The 26,367-nt window shown below is 42.4% G+C and overlaps 1 protein-coding gene across 2 annotated transcripts in view; it reads left to right on the top strand.

The window, feature by feature from the left end:
- Window positions 1-26,367, top strand: part of LOC126271085 (eukaryotic translation initiation factor 4E type 2-like) — a 47,067-nt gene that overhangs the window by 3,795 nt on the left and 16,905 nt on the right. For both annotated transcript variants that reach the window (XM_049974124.1, XM_049974125.1), the window contains exons 2-3: window positions 13,031-13,100; window positions 16,299-16,541. In XM_049974124.1, coding sequence (XP_049830081.1) covers window positions 13,031-13,100; window positions 16,299-16,541 — 313 coding nt within the window. The remainder of the gene's footprint in view (window positions 1-13,030; window positions 13,101-16,298; window positions 16,542-26,367) is intronic.

The raw sequence follows: 26,367 nt of genomic DNA, 5'->3' as shown, positions 1-26,367 counted from the left end.
TTTTTTTTACGTTAGTGACTCTCCACATTTAGGATGAATTATTTGGGGTTTGATGAAGATCGTTTAGATGCATTGATCAACATCAGAGCACTTGAGATATGTCAGATGTGATGAACTGTGATCATTCGCCATCGTGCAACATTTGCATGCAATGGGAAAAGTTAAAAAATCATGTATATGGGTACAGCATGCTCCAACCCAAAATCACAAAAATCAGCTGGTGGAGATAAGTGCACCTCTGCCTGTTCATCAGTTGGCTCATGAACACCACCAACACTCCCCCACCACTTTGTGCTCATTGCACTCAACCTTTGATGGTCCACCATTTCCTGTCTGAATGCCCTTTTTTTTAACAACTTACTTTCTCGTTTGTGTTTGCTGTCTGTGTTATCGGCCATTTTAGCGAATGGCACGCGGGCTGTCAACCAAGTTTTACTTTTTATCCATTGTAGAAATATGGCGAAGGAATTTAATTTTCAGTTAAAGAACTCTGTTTCTCTATGGTGTATTTTAGACATTTATTTCTGTATGTCCCTGTCTTTAGCTCTCTTCTCTTCTTTTGGTCGGTATTAACGTGTAGTCATATTTACCTCATCTCTCTGTCTCCATTTTCTATAGTTTTGACATGAACGTGTACACTTCTGATACCTGAGGTGTGACCACCTCATGTAAGCCTAGGAGTGGTTGCATGTCACCCTGGAGCAATGGAACTCCTAGAAACGACCACCGTGCCAGACGGCCGTTGCTGTGGTTGGGTGGGGCCCATGGGGAGAGCCCTGATCAGAGTGGGTTGTATCAGGGCAGAAGCTACGCAAATTAAACACATGTGGGTTCAGAACTCTGGCTGTTCTTCTACGGCCGTCTCTTTGAATGGAACTGATTCTTTTAGTGCTGCTTCTTCGGCCTTCCCTTTCCACGTCTACCCCCTGGGAGGGGGGGGGGGTCAGGCTCGTCGGCCAAGGGCAAAACCTTTCCCCTGGTATCTGATTTGCACCAGGACTGATGGGGATACTTTCACCAATACCAAACCTTTATTTTTTGTGGAAGACATTGAAGACAAGTTTGGTGAAGTGGACTCTCTGAGCAAGATGGGTCATGTTTGCTCTTGATCAAAACTGCTTCATCTGCCCAGTCTGTGGTCCTTCGTGCCTGTGACCATCTTGGCACAATTCCTATGTCCTTTTACCACCCCACCCCCACCCCACCCTCCATCAGTCTTTGAATATGGTTCAAGGTGTAATTTTTCACAGGAACCTCATCCTTCAAACTGATGAAAAACTTAGGGACAATCTAGGACGGCGGGGTGTTCACTTTGTTTGGCGTGTTCAGAAGAGTCTGAAGGACAATCGCATGGATACAGGTGCCTTTATCCTGGCCTTTGAAGGGGATACTCTCTGCGAGAAGGTCAGGATTATGGTTTATCGATGTGATTTGAAGCCGTACATCCCACCGCGTATGAGATGTTTTAAGTGCTTGTGTTTTGGACACAGGTCTTCCTGCTGTTCGCAGGCCCCTCTCTGTGGTGACTGTGGACGTCCATTTCATGAGGGGAGTCCCTGTGTTTATTAGACAGTGTGGTAGCCTCCCCAGAGTTGGCTCATGATTGTGCTCCCCTAGTCAAACAATCAGCAAGCTCATTACCTGGGATACCCACATTGCCAGGGACAGGACAAAGAGTGAAGCTGAAAACCATAGTGAAGAGATGCAAGACGTCCTTGGTCTGGGAGCAGGATAGAATAGGAAGGATGAGTGGGAGAGGAATGGACAAAGATTGCATAAGAAACCAGAAGCTGGGACCACTGAACAGAAGGGGGGAGGGGGGGGACCAGCTTCAGCCAGGAGACTATGAACATGTCCAGTAGGGAAGGCACCAGTGGCCAAACGGATACCACGATGGTGGACTGGATCCAGGAGGCGCAGTGTGGAAGGAGCAGCTGAACCATAAACTTGACAACCAGAGTCCAAGCGAGACAGCACTAAAGCCCGATAAAGGAGGAGAAGAGTGGAACGATCTGCACCCCAAGAAGTGTTGGCAAGGAAGCAAAGGAAGTGAAGAACATAGAGTTTACAGAAACATCCTATCTTCAGAAGTCTGATATGAGGCAGGCCAAGTGAGCTTGTTGTAGAAAAGACGACCCAGGAAATGAAACTGTGGGACCACAGGTAACCGTTGAGTATAGAGGTAGAGCTCCAGATCGGGGTGGTCCGTAGTATGGCGACAGAAGTGGACCACCCGCAGTTTTAACGGAGAGGATGGTCCATGCAGGGACATGCCTTATAGCACCCTGAAGCTGCCGCTCTGCAGAGTCCACCGAAGAGGAACTAACACAAATGCGAGAATCGTCCACATACAGAGCAGGGGTAACCAAAGGGCAGATGGAGTCCACAAGTTGATCTATAGCAATGAGGAAAAGAAGTACACTCAATATGGAACCCTGTGGGATGCCATTCTCTTGGGTCCATGGAGAATTAAAAGCAGTATCAACCCAAACCCTGAACGGCCAATGGAACAGGAACTGGCAGATAAGAATCATGAAGTATACGTAAGATATGACGGAGTCAAGCCATGTCATAGGCTTTGCGAAGGTCAAAAAATACTGCAACCAAATGGCGGCACTGGGAAAAAACGCGCCGAAGTGCGGATTCCAAGTGATGTAAATGATCAATTGGAGATCGTCCCTCTCGGAAGCCACACTGGTAAGGGGACAATAGATCCCGAGATTCGAGGACCCAACTGAGCCGACGGGCTACCATCCGTTCAAGTAACTTGCAACCAACGTTTGTCAGACTAATTTGCTGATAGCTTTAAACAAACAGTGGGTTCTTACCAGGCTTAAGGACAGGAACCATGATGCTATCCCTCCAATAAGAAGGAAAGTCCCCCTGGAGCCAAATACGGTTAAGCACGCAGAGAAGATGTTGTCGTTGTGGAGCACTGAGATACTGAAGGAAATGGTTATGAATAGAGTCTGGGCCAGGGGCCGTATCATCAGAAGAAGAAAGTGTGGAAAGAAGTTCCCATTCAGTAAAAGGTTTGTTGTAAGATTCTGACTGACAAGGGGTAAAACATAAGGCGGAAGCTTCAGTCTGCTGTTTCTGGTGAAGGAAAGCAGCCAGATAGGAGGTTGATGCTCATGCTGTTGCAAAATGTTCCACGAGAATCAACGGGTCCGCGCAAAGGCTATCCAGTAGGGCAAGGCCCGGGAGGGTAGACTGCCGGTGGCAACCTTGGAGAGAGCAAAGTTTAGCCCATATCCGTGACAAAGGGACAGTAGAACTGAGGGAAGAAACAAACAGTTCCCAACACATCCGTTTGCTCCGTTTGATTAAGTAATGGGCTTTGGCGCGAAGGCATTGTAAAGGTAATAAGATTGACAGCGGATGGGTGCCTCTTAAGGTGTTGCAAAGCTCAACGGCGATCACAGATGACGATGGCCATACTCCACCACGGGACTCTCCCGCGGCGAAATGGTCCAGATGAGTGTGGGATAGCAAGGCTAGCAGCATGAACAATCACATCAGACACGTCACGTAGGACGTCATCAATACAACCCAACAAAGAGAGAGAAAACACGACCTGTGCAGTGTATAGAGGCCAATCGGCACTTTATAAAGACCAGCAAGGTAACCTGTCCATCACGGAACGGGAAGGGAGCGAAAGGATCAACGGGAAATGGTCACTATCACAAAGGTTGTCGTGTGGCGACCAGTGTAATGAAGGGAGGAGAGAGGAAGAAGAGAGAGAAAGATCAATGGCAGAAAAGGTACCATGACCGGCACTGAAATGAATAGGGGAGCCATCATTAAAAAGGCACAAGTCATGGCCCGTAATAAACTGATCCAAGAGAAGACCTCGTCTAGATGGAAATGCTCTGCCCCACAAGGGATGATGAGCATTAAAATCTCCGAGAAGGAGGAAGCGTGGAGGAAGTTGCTGAAGAAGGGCAGTTAAGGCAGCAGATGTAAGAGTCCTGTCAGGAGGGAGATAAAGATTGCAAACCGTGACCTCAGAGTCCTGGTGGACGGACCCTAACAACAATCGCTTCCAATGTAGTTTGAAGAGGAATCCACATGCTACCAACGCCCGTATGGAGCAACATACAAATGCCACCAGAAGCCCGACCCAATTTTGACAGAAAGCATGGAACCCACAGAGGGTCGGTGAGTGATCATCAGTAAAATGAGATTCCTGTAGAACCACACAAGCTGCAGAGTAAGATGAAATAAGGGATTTCAACTCCAGAAGGTGACTATAATATCCATTACAATTACATTGGATAACCACAGAACGGTGTTTCAAATGGGGGAGTGAACAGGCTAAAACCAGTCATACCGCCGTGTCACCATCCATCAGCAAGAAGGAGAGGACGAAATCCATGAACAGCAAGTCAGATTCAAGTTGCGAAGGTGGGGACAGGACCTCTGGCGACACCGGAGGCTCCTTGTCCAGGGACTTTTGTTTCGTCTTCTTTCTGTTTGCGATCGAGGAGGGCTGTGCTGCAAAAGGGAGCCAACTGCAGCAAGATCTGGAATAGAAAGAGAGTAGGTGACCTGGGGTCCCACAGAATGTGGTTCTCGTTGTGGTAATGTGGCAGCAGACCTTTGACCTGGAAGGTGCACCCTTAACTGGCAGACGCCGAAGAAGTGGGACACTCCTCCGGCTGGGGAGGGGGAGCGGCACCTGGAGGGGAGGGTGTGGGGACCCCAGGGTAAGGAGGGAGGAGAGGGGTTCGGTACTGGGGTAAGGAAGCTAGACATCATTGACACAGGATGAAGACGTGCATACTTCTTACAAGCCACAGTTTAGGTTAGACAATCAAGGGACTTGTTTTTTTTTTCATAGTTCCACACAACTTCTTCCTGTTTTCTCAATTGATCTGTGTTCAGTTTTTCAAGGCCTATCCACTGTGCCAACTTATAACTAAATCTGAGGGGGGTGCGATTGGGAGGTTCCCTTGTAAGTACAGACTTCCCCGCACTTTATCTTTAATATTGGCAGAAGATTCCCGGATGGTTGAACTGGTTCTCAGTTTCCTCTGTGAAAGTGGATTTTATTTTCAGTTCTAAGGTTTTTAATCTCCCTCTGGAGTAGGGGCAGGGCATTGAGGGTTGGGGTGTCTCCCCCTGTAAGCTGTTTTTGGAGATTCCTGACTCCCCTCCCTGGCCAAGATCCTCTTTTCTGCGCCCTTTTACTCTGTTTTTATCACTTTCTAGATTTGGTTAGTATCCCTTTACAATACGCACTTTTACATTCTAGCGGTTGAACGCTTTTGAATAGCAGATGGTCTTGCCTGTACTGCATCAGAGGTGGGATATTTCCTGCCTCTAGCATAGCCTAGGGATTGCCCACTTGCTGACTTCCCTCCTTTTGTTTTCACCATTGACAAAACGACGGCACTTGTATGTTTTTTAGCCTTTGCCATTTTATTGTTATGACGATTCTGAGGTGTCAATCTTCCGCATGGACAACCTTTGAGACAAGGGACTGATGACTTTGCTGTTTGGTCCCTTCGATCCCAATCAATCAAGCAACCAACCAACCAATACTTTCTGTAGTCAAATTTCCTCCATGATTGAAACCCCTATTCTCAATTTTCAAATTTTTAATGTGTGTGAAGGTGTTTGTAACGAGACATTCCTGCTCCAAAATCCTATTTGACTTGGAGGTCCCATTAGTATGTTAGAATTTATTTAGCTAATGTTTTATGGTGGTGGTTATGTTAGCCATGGGTCTTTTCATAAGGCTTGTTTGTCCACCATGTTATTGGAGTTATTGGTCTATCGGCACAGTAACACCTTGTTACCTAGTCCCACTTTCCAATGTTTGATTGTACATTTTTCTGCACAGAACTGATCTGGAGCATAGGTATTCTGAATATAGCAGCCTTGAAAGCTTAAAATGTTGTATATTACATGTCCATTATTCTGGAATACAATGTCTTTAAAAAACATTCGCTTGATTTCACATACCAATAGTGTCCATACTAGTGAAGATTTAGCTTACACAAAGGACTTATACTAGGGTGTAACTTTCACATGCATCACGTACGACCTAGGGTTGTTTTTAAAATTACATGTAGGATCAAAGTTTGAAGTTATATTTAAAAAATGTTCAGTGTGTCCTCCCCAGATCATGGCTTTAATTGCTGTATTCACTGCTGATATTTAAAGGAGATGCACACAGGTGGGGGTCTTCACTCAGAACCGACCATCCCCCCCCCCTCCCCCCCTCAAAAAAGTGTGACTTGACTATGAAGGCCAGTGATATAATGGGAGGTTTGTATGTCGCGCCTTTTTGCTGATCAGTTGTTGAGGCAACACATTTTTTTTTTTAGAAATGCTCTTACATACGCAGAATGCCCCCCTGCGGGTCCGGGGGTTAGAATAGGCCCGAGGTATTCCTGCCTGTCGTAAGAGGTGACTAAATGAAGTCTCACACATTTCGCCCTTTATGTGATGGTCTCCTGTAGGGTTTGACCTCCATTCTTCCAAATTTTTCCTAAGAGCGAGCCAATTGGGGAAGGGCGCCTTACGTGGCGCATCATGTCCATAATGCGCTGAGACCAATCGCATCTGCACTTCTCCTCATTCTCCAACTGTTGGGTGAGGTCACACACTCCTGTGTGTGTATTTTTTCCATCATCTGTGCAGTATCATTTTCTACCCTGACAACAATGATGGACTTGTTTGCTTGGTTGTACCTGATATCCAGCATGGTAGCCAGTCTGTTGTGGTGGGGCCATCATGTACCCTGTTGGTTGTAGACCCATGACCACACAGGGATTGCTCTGCTGATGCCTGCACCGTTAACTTCCCACATATGCCGAGATGTAGATGCCAGTCACCCTGGGGCATTGGGACTTGTGGCAATGGCCATCCTGCCATTCAATGCACAGAAGTATGACCTCAAGTCGTTCTCCTTCCTGACCACACCATGGGAGGAACATCAGGCTAAGGATGGCAGCAAATCTTATTCGCCCTGGTACCTGGTATGGGGACTCCTTTGTCTTGATGAAGCCTCATTTTTTTGTAGAGCATTTAGAGGACAAGTTTGGGGAGATGGAGGGCTTGTCCAAAATGAGATCTGCATCAGTCGCGATGAAAACAGCATCCTCTGCCCAGTCGTGGGCTTGCTCACTTGTGACAAGCTGGGGGATGTTTCTGTAACCATCATGCCCCATAAGAGCTTAAATATGGTCCAGGGTATCATATTTCGCAGGGACATTCTTCTGCAGTCTTGATGATAAGCTGCGCGCCAATTTAGAGTGGTGAGCTGTACATTTTGTTTAGCGTCTCCAGCGGGGACCGAGGGATAATCAGGTTCCCGATGGTGCCTTCATCTTGGCCTTAGAGAGTGATACATTACCCGAGAATGTCAAGTTAATGGTCTACCGCTGTGATGTAAAGCCCTATATTGCTCCTCCAATGAGCTGCTTTAAATGCTGGAAGTTTGGCCATATGTCTTCCCACTGTACTTCCAGCATCACATGTCGAGATTTTGGACATCCATACCATCCCAATACTCCATGTGCCCCACTTCCCAGCTGTGTCAACCGCGGAGAGCATCATTCCCCTTGCTCACCAGACTGCAGGGTTCTCTAGAAAGAAAGGAAAACCATGGAGTACAAGACCTTGGACCAAATCACCTACACTGTGGCTAAAAGGAAATTTGAATGCCTGTATGTATGACATCGTCTTACGCCGCGCCACAACAGTTCTAGCCCAATCAGCACTGCCAACCCCAGTCACCTCTCAGAGCCAGAAGACTACACCTGTCCCCTTGATGGTGGGTGGCACTTCCCTCCCTGTTGCTCCTGCACCACCTACTTCGGGAACTGCACCCCCCCACCCCACCCCCCCTCCCAACCATGAGTCCCCACTTCTGCACGGCATAAGTGTATGTCTTCCTCGCCTTCTCTCTAGGAAGGGGTCCCTTGGGTCACTCCCTTCCCAGGTTTCTGCTAGTGGGAAAGATGACACCCGCCAGTAGCTGAAGAGCCCAAAAGCAGCTGGTCGTAGGGCTTCACGATCGTCCTCAGTCCGAGAGACTGAATCAGTGAAGTTCTCCCAGGCAGGGAAACCCGAGGAACAGTGAGTGAAATCCAGAACCAAAGCCCCAAGACCAAGAGAATTGCGCTGACAACCACACCATCGCTACCTACAAGCTATGCGTCTGCGAATGTGGTAGAGATTCTGGCGTCCGCTGAGGACCTAGATCTCGCTGGACCCTCAGTCACAATGGATATAGACTGCTCAGGCAACAAATCAGTGGCAGCAGGTGAGGTGACCCTGAGGCGTAAACTGCCTCATTGAATGTTCCATGCCTTTTCAGTCTCTCAGCGATGTCATCCTCCAGGGGAATTGGGGCAGTTTTTTCCACCGCCCAGCTGAGCTATTGCAACTGTTAAGCTTTACACTTGCTTTCTGCATTGCCCTCCAGGAAATCTGGTTTCCAGCAAATCGGATCCCTGCCCTCCGTAGCTATAAGGGATATTACAGGAACCATATTGACTGTAATCAAGTGCAGGTGGAGTTCGTGTTTGTCCTAAACTCAGTCTCTAGTCAAACTGTGTCCCTTGAAACCCTTCTTGAATCTATGTCTGTCAGAATAAGGGTGACACAGGAAATAACTGTTTGCAGTGTATATCTTCCTCCAGAGGGTGCAGTACCCCTGAATGTATCAGCTGCAGTGATTGATCAACTCCCTAAACCTTTCATACTTTTGGGAGATTTTATTGCCCATAACCTCTCATGGGGTGGCACAGTGCCTATGGCTGAGGCAGAGAGGGTACAACTTTACTGTCTCAGTTCGACCTCAGCCTCTTAAATACTGGGGCTGCTGCACATTTCAGTGTGGCTCATGGTAGTTACTCGGCCATTGATTTATCAATTTGCAGTCCAGGAATTCTCCCATCTACCCACTGGAGAGCACATTATGGCCTGTGTGGTAGTGACCACTTCCCCATCTTCCTGTCACTGCCTCGGTGTCAGGCCCATGGACGCCTGCCCAGATGGGCTTTAAACAAGGTGGACTGGGAAACTTTCACCTCTGATGAATCTGCCCCACACAGGCACATCGATGTGATGGTTGAGCTGGTGACAACAATAATTCTTTCTGCGGCAGACAACGCGATCCCTTGCTGTTTAGTATGCCCCCGGCGAAAGGCAGTCCTTTGGTGGTGGAAGTCGCTGAAGCTATTGAGGAGTGTCGGCGAGCTCTGCAGCAGTACCCTCCCTTGGAGCAACTCATAGCCTTTAAACAGCTCCGTGCCCGCTTCGCCAACTTATCAAATGATGGAAGCAGGAGTGTTCGGAGAGATACGTATTGACCATTGGGTGTCGTATGTCACCTTCCCAACTCGGGGTAACGATCAAATGCCTTTTTCGTTAACAGACCCCAGCAGGTGTTGCTGGCGTTAACATAAATGGTGTGTTGCCTACCAACGCAGTCGTGATTGCCGGGCACTTTGCTGAGCACAATGCTCGAGCTTCTTTGTTGGAGAATTACCCCCCAGCCTCTCGCATTCTGAAGCAGTGACTGGAAGGGAAAGTCCTCTCATTCACTACATGCCACAGTGAATCCTATAACGCCCCATTTACAGAGTGGGAGCTCCTCAGTGCCCTATCAAATTGCCCTGACACAGCTCCTGGGCCAGATCGGATCCATAGTCAGATGATTAAACATCTCTCATCTGATTACCAGCGACATCTCGTCATCTTCAACCTGATCTGGTGCGATGGTGTCTTTCCACCACAATGGCAGGAGAGCACCATCATTCTGGTGCTTAAACCTGGTAAAAACTCGCTTGATGTGGATAGCTATTGGTCCATCAGCCCCACCAACATTCTTTGTAAGCTGCTGGAATGTATGGTGTGTCGGTTGTCGGGTTCGGTCCTGGAGTCACGTAGCCTATGGCTCCGTGCTAGGGTGGCTTCTGCCAGGGTCTCTCTACGACTGATAATCTTGTGCTCCTTGAGTCTGCAATCTGAACAGCCTTTTCCAGACGCCAACACCTTGTTGCAATTTTTTTTTTTTTTTTTTTATTTACGAAAAGGGTATGACCTGACCTGGTGACATCATATCCTTGCCACATTATACGAGTTGGGTCTCAGAGGCCAGCTCCCGATTTTTATCCAAAATTTCCTGTTGCTTCGTACTTTCCAAGTAGGTGCCTCTCACAGCCCCCCCTTCCCCCCATGTTCAGGAGAATGGCATTCTACAGGGCTCTGTATTGAGTGTGTATCTATTTTCAGTGGCCATTAACGGCCCTAGCAGCAGCTGTAGTGTGATCTGTCTCACCTTATCTGTATGCAGAAGAGGTCTGCATTTCGTACTGACCCACTAGTACTGGTGTTGCTGAGTGGCGCCTGCAGGGAGCCATCCACAAGGTGCAGTCATGGGCTCTAGCTCACGGTTTCCAGTTTTTGGCTGCTAAGTCTTATGTTATGCACTTCTGTTGGCATCGTACCATTTCATCTGGAACCAGAACTTCATCTTAATGACGATCCATTCACTGTAGTGGAGACTTAGTTTTTGGGACTGTTTCTCGATGCCCGACTGACTTGGCTTCCTCATCTTCGTTGGCTTAAGCGGAATTGCTTGCATAACTTCTATGCCCTCCACTGCTTGAGCTACACAAACTGGGGTGCAGATCGCTCTATGCTGCTGCAGCTCTACAGAGCCCATGTTCAATCCCGCCTTGATTATGGGAGTCTGTTTTACGGTTCGACAGCACCCTCAGCATTGCGCTTACTCCACCCAGTGCACCACTGTGGTGTTCACCTAGTGACAAGAGCTTTTAGGAAGAGTCCAGTGACCAGCGTCCTCGTGGAGGCCGGAGGCCCTCCGTTACAGGTTAGGCACGCACAACTGCTGACTAGTTACGTTGCACACATTCGTAGTTCTCCTACGCATCCAAATTACTGTCTCCTTTTCCCGCCCATGTCAGTTCATCTCCCACGTCGGTGGCCCAGGTCAGAGCTTCCAATTGCAGTTTGTGTCCGATTCCTTCTTTCCGAACTGGAGTTCTTGCATATACCACCTATACTGGAGGTCTATTCATGGACACCTCCATGGTGTACACCTGGGCCATGGCGTCGCCTGATACTTGCACATGGTCCTAAGGACTCATTTAACCCTGCGGCTCTCCAATGCCACTTCCTCGTGATTCTTGACATGTACAGAGGCCATGAAGTGGTTTACACTGACGGCTCGATGGTGGATGATCACGTCGGTTTCGCGTATGTCCATGGAGGATATATTGAACAGTATTCCTTGCCCGATGGCTGCAGTGTTTTCACTACTGAGTTATTGGCTATATCTCGTGCTCTTGAGCACATTCGTTCATGTCCTGGAAATTCATTTTCTTCTGTGTCCTGACTCCTTGAGCAGCCTACAAGCTATCAACCAGTGCTACCCTTGTCATCCTTTGGTAGCGACCATCCAGGAATCATCTATGCCCTGGAAAGGTCCAGTTGTTCAGTGGTGTTTGTCTGGAACCCAGATCATGTCGGAATCCCAAGCAACGAACTTGCTGACAGGCTGGCCAAACAGGCTGCACGGAAACCTCTAATGGAGATCAGCTTCTCTGCAACTGACCTGCATTCAGTACTATTTCACGAGGTCTTGCGGCTTTGGGAGATGGAATGGCATAACCTCAGTACACACAACAAACTGCATGCCATTAAGGAGACTACAAATGTGTTGAAGACCACCACACAAGCCCCTCGCAGGGACTCTGTGGTTCTGTCAGTTCTGCATTGGCCACACTTGTGTGACACATGGCTACCTCCTGCGCCCTGGTGACCCACCTCAGTGTCAGTGCGGCACCCAGCTGACAGTGGCCCATTTCTTGGTGAGCTGTCCTCCTTTGGCTGGCCTGTGATGAACTCTTCAGTTACCGGATTCGTTGCCAGTAATTTTAGCTGACAGTGCCTCATTGGCTAATTTAATTTTAAGTTTCCAGAATTAGATTTTCACTCTGCAGCAGTGTGTGCACTGATATGAAACTTCCTGGCAGATTAAAACTGTGTGCCGGACGGAGACTCGAACTTGGGACCTTTGCCTTTCGCGGGTAAGTGCTCTACCATCTGAGCTACCCAAGCATAACTCGCGCCCCATCCTCACAGCTTTACTTCTGCCAGTATCTCGTCTCCTACCTTCCAAACTTCACAGAAACTCTCCTGTGAACCTTGCAGAACTAGCACTCCTGGAAGGTAGGAGACGAGATACTAGCATAAGTAAAGCTGTGAGGTTGGGGCGTGAGTCATGCTAGGGTAGCTCAGATGGTAGAGCACTTGCCCGCGAAAGGCATAGGTCCCAAGTTCAAGTCTCGGTCTGGGACACAATTTTAATCTGCCAGGAAGTTTAATTTTAAGTTTTTTGCGTGACATTGGGTTTTATTATTCTGTATGACTTTTCGCTCATGTCCTTTGTCTCTTTGTGCTATCCCCTCTAATGCTTTTAGGCTGGATGTTTTAATGTGCTGCAGAGTGGCAAGCTTTTCCTTTTTATTCTCAAGGTTCGGCCAGCCACCGTCATTTGCTCTCTTGTTTTTATCCCTTCTGCCTGCCTCATGCTTTTCCTGTTTTGTCCATAGTAGTGTTGGTTGTCATTCTGTCGTTCTTTCGTTCTTCTGCTTCTTCCATTCTCCTGTTGTGCTGTACGTCTCGTTTTTCTACTTTATGTTGTGTAATTATTTTACTGGAAACAATGCACCGATGACCATGCAGTTTGGTCCCTTCCCCCCCTCCTTTATACCTACCAACCAACCAACCAACCAACTGGTGCAATGATGTTCCATGTCGTTGGTAACTGAAATGTTTTGCATGTTTCTGTCACTGTGGAAGAAGTTAAAAATCCAACCTATCCATATTTGTGAATCCTGTAAGTGCATTTTCTGCAAAAAAATAAGTCCCTTTTTGGGGTAACAGTATAAAACATTCTGAATGTGATATCCATCTCATAAAAATGTTTTGAACCATTTGTGTATATTTTCTGCAATAAGGTATTAATTCACTATTTTTGCAGGCTGAAAAATAATACTGAAGGTGGAGACGATTTGTCAAGTAGAGACATACTGAAAGTGGAAAAAGATATGGTATGTATTCACCACTATGTATACATTAACTCTTACAATAAAAATGTTATTTTTTTAACATGCAGTATCAAAAGGGCACCGGGGAGGGGGGGATGGTTTGTGCCCACCACAAAACATTTTTTAAATTCAGATTTCTTTCATTTTTGTTGACCTTTATTAACAAAAAATTGTATGGTTATTGATGTGTAATAAAGGTCCAGAAACCGTACATTTCTTTTAGCACTCTGTGCAAAGCTGCATTTAGTATTTTTCATTTGTTTTCATCCTTTAAGTTTTAGTCTTATTTTCTTGAGCAGTATCTCTTTACATTGGTAGCAAGTCATTAGAGTTATTGAAGAACATTTCATTATAATTAAAAAAATTACAGATATTTTAGCTTAAATACAGCAGTTTACATACATAGTTTCTGGGATCACTTATTCATTACTTTCTCTAGAATCATCTTCACACTTGGAACATATAACAGTTTCCTTGTGTTCAGTGCATGTGTCTCTCTTACAGTTGTTACAGATCATTGCTGTTTTGTTCACTTCATTGTACTTCGTTGTTTTTGACTGGTGACTGGCTTTCACAACAACACAAATGACATCTTTCTCCTCCTCCTCCTCAAGCTTCCTTTGCAGCGAACTTCTACTTCATATTTCATCTGATAATACCTCCCATGGCTGAAACCACACATTTTTGGAGTCCTCTAAAATCTGTATACGTTTCTTCAATGTGTGGTTTCGTGAGCTGTGGTCCCAATTCTTTAAGAAGAATCGGTCACTTATTACATTTTTCTCTTATTTCAATCTGGAATTTTGAGCAGAAGAAATGTATAACCATTTAACCCTGCTTTGTACAAGAGTATAGAAAATAGATAGCAGCTAACTTCTTGTAGCACTCTTAGTTGAAAATTTCCTCACCGTTTGATCAATTGTGGCAATTCCGCCTTTTGTCTCCTTGTAATATAAATTTGACCTTTTTCTTCCTAGTGCAGTAGGTGAACCAATTGCAGCGTCATAATGTTGAGTCAACAGCAACAGAAGGGGATCTGCCACCCCCCTCCCCAGGAGAATATAGGAAACAATTGTGGTTGGGATATTTCCAGACTAGAATCATTGGAAAGCAAATCTACTGGAATATAATTTTCCTCTTGAGATGCCTTTCATTTCCGGAGGTATATGCTTCTTATTAGCTTGTAATGTTCCCCTAAGAGTTAGCTTGTGATTCCTCCACAAATTTTCAGCCAACTCAATTGAATGTCTGTGGTGACATTGCACCCTGAGTTGTGTATAGGAACAACCAAGCACTTCACTACAGCCGCAGCTGAATTTGATTGTTGTGTACTATAATTTTTTTCTTCTCTTCATGCAGCTCCTTGCTGAGTACATGGTTTTAGAATCTGTGAGCATTCATATAAGCGTACCATAATTTCCAGGAAGGGACACCTACCACAGAACAATGAGACAGCATTTCATCATAACAGTGTGCATCCTTGCAGATTAATATCTTGGCAGTAATTCATTCATTTTATGAAATACTTCTTGTATTGCAGCAAACTTGGTGTATTAGTATGAGCCACTTGGTTTATCTTCACTCTGGATTTGAATGTATCCAAAAACTGGCACAGAATGGCTAGCATGTGGCGACAATATTCCTCAGTTAAGACAGATTCTGTTGCTCATTGGATAGTAGCTTCCTTCACTTTGTTATATTTAATAATAATACAGCACGATTCTTCGTCGATGGCACTAAGCTTCCTGGACTGGTTCAGTGGTCATGTTCTCTGCACTCATTTCACATCACTCTGTCATCATATCTTACTGTTTTAGTTAACTGACAGACTCTAGTTCTATTCATAGTATCAGTATAAACAAATCTCCATGAAGCGTTGCACCATAAATCCTTCTCCATTATTATAAGTTACTATATATATGTCTTGAAATCAAGTCTGTCTGCTTTGGGTAAATTCCATCTCAGTTTTTCTTCTCTGGTATGCTTTATTATGATAAGAAAAATTTCCGGAGGAAAAAATCTTTTAGAATGATTCTAATATTGTTCCTACTTAAACTTCATTTGTTTTGCCTTCTCGCTCTTTTACTATGTTTTTTGCTACTCACCTTGTGATATGAAGATGTTTGGACATAAAAACTTTTCCAGTGGTTGTAAAATACTTCTCACAGACCTCACCAGCTGTGTCATTGTCTGCTGCAGGTACCCATTGTTTGTCTTCAGAGTCTGTGCAACAACACGTTCCATATACTTGTGCAAAACACATTCCTCTTCAGTCCCATTTTTCACTTCTTCGTTATCACCAAATTCAATTTCAGAATCTATTGATTCTTCTAAAATGTCTAATACTTGTCTCAGTGAGAGAGCATTGTTACATTTTCAGTCACTGTCGTCTGTAGCACTGGCCAAAATGGCACTGAATAAGAACTAACAAGAAACAATCAGAAGCCAAAGAGAAGTCAGTTATTGTTGAGATCATTGTTGCTATCCATAGAGAGAAATGCAATTCACAGAGGCTCTTCACTGCCGAAATGTCATAAATTATGGAATAAGACAGTTGTTGTCAAGTCACAGCTACTAAGGAGGTAGAGTTTGATGACACCCACTAGACTTAAATTAACAGATTAAGTTTAGCTGAAGAAATGATATATTTATAAAATCTGGCTTAATAAATATTTTTATCAGAATTTTCAAAGATGAAATACGAATATAAATTACAATATTTACAAAAGGTGGGCACAAAGTACCCTCCCCCCTTGGTACTGTAAGCAGTGAATTTGTCACAATAAATAAGATAAACAACTGTTGCATCCTGTGCTAAGAAATAGTGAAATAGAAATAGTTAGTTTAAAGATGAAAACAAGGAGTTGAGAGTGAAACCAAAATGTAATTCTCAACCTCATATCAGTTACAAAATATGCGTACTAGGAAGTTGAGTAAGAGGTCAGAACGAAATTTCTGAACTTGTGTGTGTCTGCGTACTGATTTGTCCAACTAAATTGGTCATTTGAAGAGAAAGTATGTTGTGTTAAATGTTATTTTCATCTAAACAGCCTAACTAACAAATTTCATACATGACAAACCAAAATTATATGCTAATGTATTATATCCATTCACTCTTTAGCCAATGAGGTAAGATCTTATCACAATAAATTTCCCCTAAAGAGAGATTTTTAGTTTCATTGTATTTTACTTATTTTTCAGGCTCCTTTACCAGTTCCAGATGGAGAACATAAATTGGAATATGAATACTGGCTATGGTATAGTCATAGGACTCCAGGAAAACAAGCATCAGTACAAAATTATGATCAGAACTTGAAACTTATTGCAAGGTTTGCTACAGTTGAACAGTTTTGGGCATTGTATTCTCATTTAATAAGGCCCTCCGAACTATCTAGTCAGAGTGATTTTCACTTGTTCAAAATGGGCATAAAACCAATGTGGGAGGTAATGAAAGTCACATATTGAATACATAACTTAAGATTATTCAGCTATTTTTATCAACTTCACTTTTTTTTGTGCCTTTTCCATACTTCCCCCCCCCCCCCCCCCCCCTTTTTTTAGGAAAGAGAATGATTCTTGTCATGGTGAGTTCAGAACAATATGATCATTAAAATGTTACTGACAAGACATGGAGACAATGTACACATGGAGGTTCAGGTTTCTACTTTAGACAAAAGTTAAACAAAGATCAGTGATTACTATGTTTAATGACAGACTGCTTTAATTTCTAGTGTGAGGCAGCTTAACCATTGCAATATTGTGTCAAGTAACATCACAAATAAATTTAGCATAAAAGAGGCCCTGCCAAAAGTGGCCAGTAAGGATTGAATAACCAGACAATGGAATAATGTGTTTCTCCTTCACTGTGAAACTAGAATTTACCTTGTATAAGATTCGACCCCCCATGAACCATGGACCTTGCCGTTGGTGGGGAGGCTTGCGTGCCTCAGCGATACAGATGGCCGTACCGTAGGTGCAGCCACAATGGAGGGGTATCTGTTGAGAGGCCAGACAAACGTGTGGTTCCTGAAGAGGGGCAGCAGCCTTTTCAGTAGTTGCGGGGGCAACAGTCTGGATGATTGACTGATCTGGCCTTGCAACATTAACCAAAACGGTCTTGCTGTGCTGGTACTGCGAAAGGCTGAAAGCAAGGGGAAACTACAGCTGTAATTTCTCCTGAGGACATGCAGCTTTACTGTATGATTAAATGATGATGGCGTCCTCTTGGGTAAAATATTCCGGAGGTAAAATAGTCCCCCATTCGGATCTCCGGGCGGGGATTACTCAAGAGGATGTCCTTATCAGGAGAAAGAAAACTTGCGTTCTACGGATCGGAGCGTGGAATGTCAGACCCCTTAATCGGGCAGGTAGGTTAGAAAATTTAAAAAGGGAAATGAATAGGTTAAAGTTAGATATAGTGGGAATTAGTGAAGTTCGGTGACAGGAGGAACAAGACTTCTGGTCAGGTGACTACAGGGTTATAAACACAAAATCAAATAGGGATAATGCAGGAGTAGGTTTAATAATGAATAGGAAAATAGGAATGCGGGTAAGCTACTACAAACAGCATAGTGAACGCATTATTGTGGCCAAGATAGATACGAAGCCCACACCTACTACAGTAGTACAAGTTTATATGCCAACTAGCTCTGCAGATGACGAAGAAATTTAAGAAATGTACGATGAAATAAAAGAAATTATTCAGATAGTGAAGGGAGACGAAAATTTAATAGTAATGGATGACTGGAATTCGAGTGTAGGAAAAGGGAGAGAAGGAAATGTAGTAGGTGGATATGGATTGGGGCTAAGAAATGAAAGAGGAAGCAGCCTAGTAGAATTTTGCACAGAGCACAACTTAATCATAGCTAACACTTGGTTTAAGAATCATGAAAGAAGGTTGTATACATGGAAGAACCCTGGAGATACTAAAAGGTATTGGATAGATTATATAATGGTAAGACAGAGATTTAGGAACCAGGATTTAAGTTGTAAGACATTTCCAGGGGCAGATGTGGACTCTGACCACAATCTATTGGTTATGACCTGTAGATTAAAACTGAAGAAACTACAAAAATGTGGGAAATTAAGGAGATGGGACTTGGATAAACTGAAAGAACCAGAGGTTGTACAGTGTTTCAGGGAGAGCATAAAGGAACAATTGACAGTAATAGGGGAAAGAAATACAGTAGAAGAAGAATGGGTAGCTCTGAGGGATGAAGTAGTGAAGGCAGCAGAGGATAAAGTAGGTAAAAAGACGAGGGGTGCTAGAAATCCTTGGGTAACACAAGAAATATTGAATTTAATTGATGAAAGGAGAAAATATAAAAATGCGGTAAATGAAGCAGGCAAAAAGGAATACAAACGTCTCAAAAATGAGATCGACAGGAAGTGCAAAATGGCTAAGCAGGGATGGCTAGAGGACAAATGTAAGGATGTAGAAGCTTATCTCACTAGGGGTAAGATAGATACTACCTATAGGAAAATTAAAGAGACCTTTGGAGAAAAGAGAACCACTTGTATGAACATCAAGAGCTCAGATGGCAACCCATTTCTAAGCAAAGAAGGGAAGGCAGAAAGGTGGAAGGAGTATATAGAAGGTTTATACAAGGCTGATGTACTTGAGGACAATATTATGGAAATGGAAGAGGATGTAGATGAAGATGAAATGGGAGATACGAAACTGCGTGAAGAGTTTGACAGACCACTGAAAGACCTGTGTCGAAACAAGGCTCCTAGAGTAGACAACATTCCATTAGAACTACTGATGGCCTTGGAGAGCCAGTCATGACAAAACTCTACCATCTGGTGAGCAAGATGTATGAGACAGGCGAAATACCCTCAGACTTCAAGAAGAATATAATAATTCCAATCCCAAAGAAAGCAGGTGCTGACAGATGTGAAAATTACCGAACTATCAGTTTAATAAGTCACAGGTGCAAAATACTAACACGAATTCTTTACAGACGAATGGAAAAACTGGTAGATGCGGACCTCGGGGAGGATCAGTTTGGATTCCGTAGAAATGTTGGAACACTTGAGGCAATACTGACTTTACGACTTATCTTAGAAGAAAGATTAAGAAAAGGCAGACCTACGTTTTTAGCATTTGTAGACTTAGAGAAAGCTTTTGACATTGTTGACTGGAATACTCTCTTTCAAATTCTAAAGGTGGCAGGGGTAAAATACATGGAGCGAAAGGCTATTTACAATTTGTACAGAAACCAGATGGTGGTCATAAGAGTCGAGGGGCATGAAAGGGAAGCAGTGGTTGGGAAAGGAGTGAGACAGGGTTGTAGCCTCTCCCCGACGTTATTCAATCTGTATATTGAGCAAGCAGTAAAGGAAACAAAAGAAAAATTTGGAGTGTGTATTAGAATTCATGGAGAAGTAGTAAAAAGTTTGAGGTTCGTCGATGACATTGTAATTCTGTCAGAGACGGCAAAGGACTTGGAAGAGCAGTTGAACGGAATGGACAGTGTCTTGAAAGGAGGATATAAGATGAACATCAACAAAAGCAAAACGAGGATAATGGAATGTAGTCAAATTAAATCAGGTGATGCTGAGGGAATTAGATTATGAAATGAGACACTTAAAGTGGTAAAGGAGTTTTGCTATTTAGGAAGTAAAATAACTGATGATGGTCGAAGTAGAGAGGATACAAAATGTAGACTGCCAATGGCAAGGAAAGAGTTTCTGAAGAGAGAAATTTGTTAACATCGAGTATAGATTTAAGTGTCTGGAAGTCATTTCTGAAAGTATTTGTATGGAGTGTAGCCATGTATGGAAGAGAAACATGGGCGATAACTAGTTTGGACAAGAAGAGAATAGAAGCTTTCGAAATGTGGTGCTACAGAAGAATACTGAAGATAAGGTGGATAGGTCACGTAACTAATGAGGAGGTATTGAATAGGATTGGGGAGAAGAGAAGTTTGTGGCACAACTTGACCAGAAGAAGGGATCGGTTGGTAGGACATGTTTTGAAGCATCAAGGTATCACAAATTTAGCATTGGAGGGCAGCGTGGAGGGTAAAAATCGTAGAGGGAGACCGAGAGATGAGTACACTAAGCAGATTCAGAAGGATGTAGGTTGCAGTAGGTACTGGGTGATGAAGAAGCTTGCATAGGATAGAGTAGCATGGAGAGCTGCATCAAACCAGTCTCAGGACTGAAGACAACAACAACAACAACATTCAGCACAACATACTACAATATGTTTTATCTTCAACGCTATAACATCTTAAGAATAGTGCTGTACAACAATTTTTTGTTAGTAGCAAAATCAGACTTGGAACAGAAAACTGGGGGGGGGGGGGTGAATGAAATGATCATATGGCATTTATTGACCAGGATATCCCCTTCAGGGTTCGGCTGCCGTATTGCAAGTCTTTTTAGTGGATGCTACTTCGGCGACTTGTGTGTCAATGTTGCTGAAGGACATACAACACCCAGTCCCCTGCTAGGAATCCAACCTGCCCCCCCCCAACCCCCCCCCCCCCCCCCTTGCTTGGTAGGCGGTAATGCTACGGAGTTGGACGGAACAGAACTGATTCCGTGACAAAATAAGTGCCACCAAACACACTTGGCAACAGCAATTTGAGTGTTGTGATGCTAGTAGAATGTGAAAGAACTCTGGAGGGTGTTTCAGTAAACTCAGTTGAAATCTGTTGTTCAACATCAGAAAGATTTCTGCTTTCTTATTTTCTCCCTCAAACCTGTGTTCTGTTGTTATTTTACATTTAATTGTTTTTCTGCCGTATCCTCCCCCATGTTTCTGTATTCTGCATCTATTCAATTTCCCCATATGTACTACTTCTAAACAGCCCACTGAATTTCTAGATGCATGGCATAGTGATGTACACATTAAGCTGAAGTGTGTTTATCTGATGAAGCTAACTAAGCACTGTCAATTTGAAGACATATAATTCAGTAGAACAACACATAAATGTTAAGCTTTCTGACAATTTGTGGAAAATAGCAAGAGATGCATGCATGTTCATGCAGCTATACTGGGCAAACTGAACAAATTCAAAAGCTTTCAATAAATAAACTATTGATGACACACGTAGCATGTGTTGGGAATGACAGTGATTTCATCTTCAATCTTCTGTTTAGTTTTATGGATAGTTGCATGATATGTGGTGTGCACATTGCTTTTAAGGCGTCCTTACAGGAAGAAATCTCATACAACATCAGAGGATCTTGAAGACAATAGAATGTCACTTTTGCGGGAAATATGTGCCTTCCAAACAATTGGCAAATGGCTTCCATCAAATGTCAAGTAGTATGTGATGTGACTTCATTTGGCTGAAATGATTGTTTGACATATTAAGATCATGCAGTCTGAGTTTAAAGAATGTTTCAAGTATATCAGCAGACAGACAGGATGTTACTGTTGTTACAATGTCATCCTCAAACTCGAAAAGAGTAATAGCATGACATGATAATGTACACCATTCTATAACCTTGGTGCTGTGTACTGGATGGTTGTGAAACTTGCAAGGATTTTCTAGTGCATAGTAACAGAAATTCTGTTTTTTAACGTATCCATTAATGCTGAAGTGAGATTCATCTGACATCGACATGTTGTTGAGGAAGTTTGTATCCTCGTTGACTTTATTTAACAATTGTTCATTTAACTCCCTATGTGACACAGACTCGTGAATTTAATTTCTTTACAGTCTGTAAATTGTAGGCTTGGAACTTCAATTCATTCAGTATTCTTTGTACGCATGGTCACCCAGTATCGAGTGCACCTCCATGGTGTGGAACTGAGTGGCAATGGCTCCTCTCAATGGAAACTTGGGCAGCTGCAATGTTCTCTGTGGTACATACTGTACAGATGCCACCTGGAGGCTTCTTTTTTCAAAGCTGAACCAGGTTCTTCAAAATTACGCACCCAGATTGTAGTTGCATGAGCAGATGTCACGTCTAAGACGTCCTAGCTGGTAGTGCGGTCGAAATACCCTGTGTGCAGCAGTACCTCGTTCCGCACCACTCCAATATTGCATGTTTGCTAAATGGCAACACACTGCAACAGTTAAATATCAGTTCCAAACAATTGCCAGATACAGTGTTGACAACACTAACATTCAAAATTTCCTATTTCTTTGCTCCACCCTTTATAAGCATTTAAAAATGACATTTAGCTATTTCATCTCTCTCTGTGTGCCAGCAAATTGCCTCGTGTGATATTGACAGTCCTAGTGTCTTTTGAGGTTCCCACATCCTTTTTATTTTCTCATTCTCCATAGTTTTATGATAAATCATGGTACTCTTCCACAACTATACTGAGTCAGGTGGTGTAGTGATTAAAATACTCGGCTCACATTCTGGTGGAACAGGGTTCAAATACCTGTATAGTCAACTTGATTTAGGTTTCTCATTATTTCCTTTAAACAGTTCCGGAGCTTTCCAATTTAATATGTTAAAATTGTATATATGCTAATGAGTGTGTGCTTGCCATTTAAGAAGTGTTGTGCTAAGATTATAAGATATGTTAGCGACAGGGAGGAAGGAGGGACATTGAAGGCATTTTTTAATCGGCAGACTCCATGTTCATACACCGAATGAGATGGTGCAGTGGTTAGCACACTGAGATCACATTTAGGATGATGACAGTTCAAATCTGCATGTGGCTATTCTGATTTGGGTTTTCCGTGATTTCCCTGTGTCACTAATGGCAAATGGCTGGATGATTCCTTTGAAAGGCCACAGTCAATTTCCTTCCCTAATCAGAACTTGTATTTGGATTCTAATGACCTTGTTGTTGGCAGAATGTTAAACACTACTCTCCTCTTCCTTCATGTATGTGCTTAAGATCAAACAGCATTGCCAAACCTTCATTATTTGATTATTGTGCTGCTTTCAGTATTGATAAAGTAACAGAGTTCTATATATGCTGATTAGTCTGAGAGACCAGTTTTCTCCTCATAATTCCTTGAATTGATCTAGGCTGATTCTGTCTATATGTTTTTCTATTAAGTGAGAAGTGGGGTTGAGTATAAAAATTAAGTTAACTAAATAAATTCCATATATTTTTTGGAATAGGGAGGGCTAAGTAACAAATGGAAAAATTTGGATAAGTGGCAAAAAACAGAAATGACAAAGGATAATGTGAAGGCTGAAACTAGAAGTGTTACGGATCAATGAAGTGAAATGGAAGAAGATGAAGGTATGTAGTCAAATGTACATTGGGTAATAGGAACAGCAACAGAAAATGGTATAATGGGAGTATGGTTTCTTTTGAATAGGAAGGTTGCGTAAGAAGTTCCTATGAACAAATAACCAATTGTGTTATTCTCATAAAAATCAAAACCAAACCAATGCTAAGAGCTGTAGTTAACATGTACATGCTGATGTTGCTAGCAGAAAATGGAGATGTAGAGAGTGTATAGGAGAATTGAGTTAGTCCGATTGTAAAGGAAGATGAAAATCTAATAACCATGGGGAATTGTAAAGGCATAGAAGGGAATGGGAGAATACAGGCTCTGCAATAGGATGTGGTAAAATTCAAGAAAACCCAGGAAAGTTCAGAATGCATCATATCATGGTGTAACAGGGATTCTGAAATAAAATAGCAGATTCCAGGGTATACCCACCATCTGTAAATGCAGATTGCAATTTGGTAGTGATAAAGAGTAGGCAAAATTCAGTCATTTGCAATAACAAATGTATGAGGAAGTAAGATACTGAATTATTGAGGAATGAAGCATGTTGAAAGATACTGAAGCTATTTGTAATGCAATAATAATACCACTGTAGATAGTGCTGTTGAGAAGAAAATCAATTTGTAAAAGGGTGACAGGAGTTGAACTGACAAATATAGTTAAGAGAAGGGTAATTGTGTCGAAATTGAGGGTAACAGAAGGAATACTTTATTTGATGAATGAAAGAAGAAAATGACAAATGTTCAGGAGAAGGAAGGTTTTCAGCTTTGTCACTTAGAAATGAAATCATAAGGAAGTTCAAGGAAACTAAAGTGAAACAGCTGCAGAAAAAAAATACAGAATTAAAACAGAAATGTCATCAAGATAATCCAGCACACACAAAAGTCAAAACAACTTTCACAGAAATACAAATCAAAGGCTTATCCTTAAAAATGTAAAAGGAACTGTAAAGTTAAATGCAGATGAGTGGATAAATTGAGGGATTACCTTGTTATTCTATATGAGTAAGAAGACTGTAGGTAAGGAGAAATGGATGTCAATTTTAAAAACATATGGCACCCATTATTAAAAGTCAGGGGTTTGGTAGAGCTGTGGGGAACTTGTTGTCTAGCAAGGCAGAAAGGATAGATAAAATTATTGTTGAATTTCTAAAATCTTTGGGGAAGTGGCTATGCAGAACCTACAAGGCTGATGATTATCATCCCAACAAAACATATAACAGGGACAGATAAAAGTGATAACTATCAAAATGTTATTGTGGTAGTAATAATAAAAAATAAATAAAGAAATAAAAAAATTGAGGATGCCAAATCACTTTATCTTTAGGAAAGATCAAATCTCCAGAGAGGCAGTTCGACATTGTGTGTGATGATGGAAGAAAGAAGAAACAATAACACAGTTCTGTAGAAATTATTAACCTAGTTTTTTGCAATGTTGAGTGGTGTAAAATATTTGAAATCTTCAGAAAATAGGTACGCACTATATGGAAACATGGTGAGGCCACTAAGACAGACCACCTCACGTATATCAAGAACATGTAAATATTTTAAGGTATAGATTTTGCTAGCTATAAAAAACCATGTGGTTGTTTTGCTGACAATTGTGAATAATTTTTAAGGTTTATAGATGTTGAATTGTGACACTGACTTTATAATAGAACTACATACTTTTTCTTTGGCATTATAAAGAGCCTTCAAAGATAACTTCAGCAACATAGCATTTGTGGAAGTAGGTGACAGTACTGTCAGGAGAAGTGATACCACAAAAATTTGCCCTAGTCTACTAAATATAAGCAAATACACAACTATGATAGGGTTTGTGGGATCACTTACATGTTTTAAGCCCAGAGGTCTTTGCTTTGCCACTGTATAGATAAAAAATTTGCTCATGGAGCCACCCGGACGTTCACAATGTGTATGAAGAAGTGGATATGCGTTTCGTTTATGACAAATATTGCTGTACTTAAGACCAGCTGTGGAGTTGTAGGCTGAAAAGTATCTCGAATATATCTATTCAAAGTAGCTGTAACAATATTACATCCTTTACACTAGACTAGTAGCATTGCTGGAAGTGCTGGTTGAAGTAGTTTAGCATCATTTTTCCTTCCCGTCATTGTGTGATTTTCTTTGTAGAAAAACATTATCTTATATTTGTACAAATGGCTTCCTGCATATATATTTCTATTTCCGGGTGAATTTTAATTAATTTTTCTGTTAATGTTGTTCCTTATTATAATTACCTATGTCTTTCTTGTTTCTCGTACCCCTTTAAACTGTAACTCGATTTTTTTCCCTGACTTTTACATAATCATTAAGCATTATATAAGGAAAAGCTATTTTAAATCTTTTCTTGTGGAACAGAGTCGCTGTTACATTTTTCTTCAAACATGTTACTGGCCCTCCTACGGTGCTTTGATTCCAATTGATTTTCCCTTGGATTCTTAACTAATACTTAAGCTGTAACAGTTATTGAACTACAATTATTTTTAAAGGAACCTGTACCCATTTTGTCTTTTTGGTTTTGATGTGTTTCTAGCCTTATTCATTAGGGCTTTGTTTGAAATAGTGACACTGTCATGATGATCAGTGAAAAATAAAAGTGTGGACCAACTGGAAAGGTTCTTCTTTGATCCACATCCTTTGTGAATCTATATCTACACTCAAATTCCCAAGGCTCTGTTTGATGTGTTATAAAGGGAAGATTCTTCAGTTCAAGAATAGTGAATAGAAAGGACAGATATTGGTATGACGTACATTGGCCAAAAAATTTTAAAAACTTGCCACCATGAACATTATATAAGATGTATGTGTTAATATCTTCCTTGTCTCATTGTAGAACATCCACAATCATAATTTTAAGGATAAGTCTTTGTAACATTTCCCTCTTAAACATTTCTTTGGTGACCACCTTTATGCAACAAATGTAAAATTCTTCTCTGAATATCATCAAATGATTGACTTGATGATCCTTTGACTGACCCTCAAAGGGGTTTTAATTGTGGCATTTACTACAAATAAGGACTAAAGGAAGCACGGAAATTTGTTTTTTGTTATGTTGTAAATGTTTTGATTAGTCCATATCTTTGCAGCTGCCATATACTTTTT

The sequence above is a fragment of the Schistocerca gregaria genome, chromosome 1 (assembly GCF_023897955.1).
Source record: "Schistocerca gregaria isolate iqSchGreg1 chromosome 1, iqSchGreg1.2, whole genome shotgun sequence".
Classification (NCBI taxonomy): Eukaryota; Metazoa; Arthropoda; class Insecta; order Orthoptera; family Acrididae; genus Schistocerca; species Schistocerca gregaria.
The sequence above is the reverse complement of the archived record's forward strand: the minus strand, read 5'-3'. Positions and strand labels throughout refer to the sequence as shown.